The following is a 3,121-nucleotide window of genomic DNA, read 5'->3' on the forward strand; positions in this document are numbered from 1 at the left end:
AAACTGCTGCCTCAAACTTGATCTTAATTATATTGTAGATTTCATATATTTAAAAATCAAATCAATTCTTATATTGATTTACAAATTAAATTATTTCCAATTCTTTGAATTTCCAAAGACACCCTAAAGAAATACAAGAAATACTTCAGCAAAGAAAATTGATCATCAATGCAATATCAGAGAGCGCTGTTTTAAACAGTATTCTAAATTATGTCCATGCTACTTTAAAGGTAATGTTGATTAGAACGAAGAATGTCGGATATTGATCACTAATTTTCTCAATATATTGAGTATCTTTGAAGGATCAACCAGAACATAAAACAAAATTTTACTCTAAAATAACAGTTTTGTTAAAAATCGTGTCAATATACATCACTAAAGGAAGAGAAAATTCTTCAGAACAGTTTTGACGAGTTCTGCTTAAATCTTAAGAGTGCTTATTCCCAGCCAGTGGGGGCAACACCTCCGGGTGTAGGAACGGAAGCCTGTGGAGCTGGAACTGGCTCCCAATCACCTGCAGCTGCGGATACAAAAGAACTTGGGTCAAATATATTGCCATCACAGTTTCCGACAGAACTACGTTAAGGTGTACCGATTTTCTTGCATATTGACTATTGAGGGAGAACGATTCAACACAACAACAGCCCAGAATTATTTGACTAGAACATATTAGAAGCAAATACAACAATTATGTTGCATCAAATTTAACAGACTAATGGGAGAACAAATAGAAAGACTTGATAGATAGAAAATTTCAATAGATAAAATTGAACTTAAGTGTGTGACTAACAGATCCAGAGTGGAAACAATTATTCTTACCAGCGTCTGGGGCCCAGTTAGCAGGAGCAGCTGCAATGGGTTGTTGAGGAACTGGTTCAGTCCAGGATTGTTCAGCTGTAACAGCCCCCCATTCCCCATCAGCTGCAGGGAAGCCGGCAATGCCAGCAGCACCAAAATCTTGAATGGCATATTCTGGGGCAGCTGGTAATTCCTCTTCCTCTTGTTGCTTGGCCTCTTCAGGTTCTCTATAGAAGAATAAATCCACCTACACATGAAAAGTTGACATAATTTAGCTAAGGTTCAAAGGAAACAACATAATAAGACAACGATCTTTTGATAAAATATAAAATTTTTTGGGTAATTCAGATGAATAAAAAGTTTGGGGTTCAAAATTACGCAGATGTTCTAAACCAATTTTCGCTACACGTCTGTCCTAAACACCTTTATGTAAATCGAAATGTAATATGTAAATCGAATTAATCTGATTTGATTTACCACTATACAACATATACATAGTAGATCGAATAGTGGTAAGACAAATAAGATTAATTCGATTTACATATTACACGCTTCTCCAACAATAAATCGAATTAGATGAATTCGATTTAGCATGCTGAGTAGTAAATTACATAAAGGTGTTTAGGACAGGCGTGTAACAAAATTGGTTTAGGACATCTGCATAATTTTGAACCCCAAACTATTTTATCATGTGAATTACCCAAATTTTTTACACCTGTATGTACTGCAAGAAAGATTGTTCTAAATAAGTGCATACGAGATGAGACATTTGCAATGCAAACATTGTGAAACACAATAAATCTAAAAGAGCTACAAAATAACAATAGTTCAACCCGGTAAGAGCAAAAATTAGTTTACCATCACATCCCACTTAAGCCCTGGACGAATAGTACCCCTCATCTGCAGAACCATCCTTGCTAATAACCAAAACAGACAACCAATACTGTGCTTCCCCTTGTTATTGGCAGGAGTGCCAACATCAAAATAGCGCATTGTAGAATCCGTGTCGCACAAATATTTCCAAGAGCACCTTCCTTAATGGGCTGCACATATTTTTAAAAAAAAATAGAAAAGCAAACTCAAAATGAGATAAACTAATAACAGAATTTCAAACTCCCATAAAAACATATTGACAGTTAATTGTGAAACAACATACACCACTACACTCAACACAAGTGAATAAAATAAGTTTCAAACGTCTAAAAAAAGTGGCACCTGATGATCAGTCCTTGGATCAGTCAGAATGAGTAGGCGAGGCTCGTTATAGGATGTCTGCATCTGATTAGTGAATGTTCCAGGAGTGTGCCTTCCAGCAATTGCATTCGCACCCGTGTATTGGGCAAATTTCAAGACTGCCCTCTGACCATATGGCCTAGCAGACTGAACAATGATATCCTGCGGGTTCTCGATGGCAACAATAATCCTAGCAGCAAGTTGGAGCTTCTCCCATGTCTTGCCAAGGTTAATTATGTAAATACCTGGGGACAAGGAATACGAAAAATCAACCAAGCCATAAAAATATTTTCCTACTGCAAAGGGAAGCATCGGAAAGATTAAAGGCATGTATATGTTTCATAAATTTTGGGACAGAAGTTGCTTTTTCATCAGAAACTCATTGGTAAAATTATGATAATAAGCTGTTTTGGAAACAATGTGGTAATGCAAGTACACATATTCATGTCAAAATCCTTATTAATAATTAAATTGACCCTTTCAATCAATAGCACAAACCAAATCGAGAACAATTGACAAACACTAGTCTATAACAAACTAATAAAAATGTCTCCCAAAAAAAGAACCCTACACACGAAAAGATAAATAGAAGAAACAATGCTAAACCCATTGAAGAGCAAGGAGTATCTAGACCCGAAAGAAACTACACAAATATGTGTTCTTCATTAGATTTCAAGAACTAAACTAGTCGTATAACCCCAAAGAAAATATCAAAAGAAGCGTGGGTTACCATCATTGCGGCGCTTGAAAACGTAGCGTTCCATCTGGAAGTCGCAGTTTTTGGTTCCGAGATGAACCTCGGCTGCGAGCATCATTTGGATGTCTTGCTCCTTCTGCGAGAGCTGGCGCGACACTGCGGCGGTTGTTGCGGCGGAAGTGGCCATTGTTGGGGAGGTGAGTTGGTCTCTTGAGAGAATCGTAGCAGTTGCAGTTATATAGGAAGAAGAAGGTTTCACGATTTAGGGTTTTAAAAGGGCTGTTTTTCTCATTAGGGTGTTTATGGCCGGCTGAAATCGGGCTTGCTTTGACTCACAAACCTGACCTTAAATATATACTAGTGTAAAATCCGGGCTACGCCCAGACCAAATAT

General features: G+C 37.3%; 1 protein-coding gene across 1 annotated transcript in view; it reads right to left on the reverse strand.

The window, feature by feature from the left end:
- LOC107611377 (40S ribosomal protein SA-like) overlaps window positions 423-3,121 on the reverse strand; it is a 28,875-nt gene continuing 26,176 nt past the window's right edge. The window contains 6 exon segments of the mRNA XM_016313312.2: window positions 423-520; window positions 820-1,045; window positions 1,657-1,811; window positions 1,814-1,841; window positions 2,014-2,276; window positions 2,762-2,944. Of these exon segments, the coding sequence (XP_016168798.1) occupies window positions 438-520; window positions 820-1,045; window positions 1,657-1,811; window positions 1,814-1,841; window positions 2,014-2,276; window positions 2,762-2,915 (909 nt within the window). The 5' untranslated portion in view covers window positions 2,916-2,944 and the 3' untranslated portion in view covers window positions 423-437.

This window comes from Arachis ipaensis, chromosome B08 (genome assembly GCF_000816755.2).
Source record: "Arachis ipaensis cultivar K30076 chromosome B08, Araip1.1, whole genome shotgun sequence".
Taxonomy (NCBI): domain Eukaryota; kingdom Viridiplantae; phylum Streptophyta; class Magnoliopsida; order Fabales; family Fabaceae; genus Arachis; species Arachis ipaensis.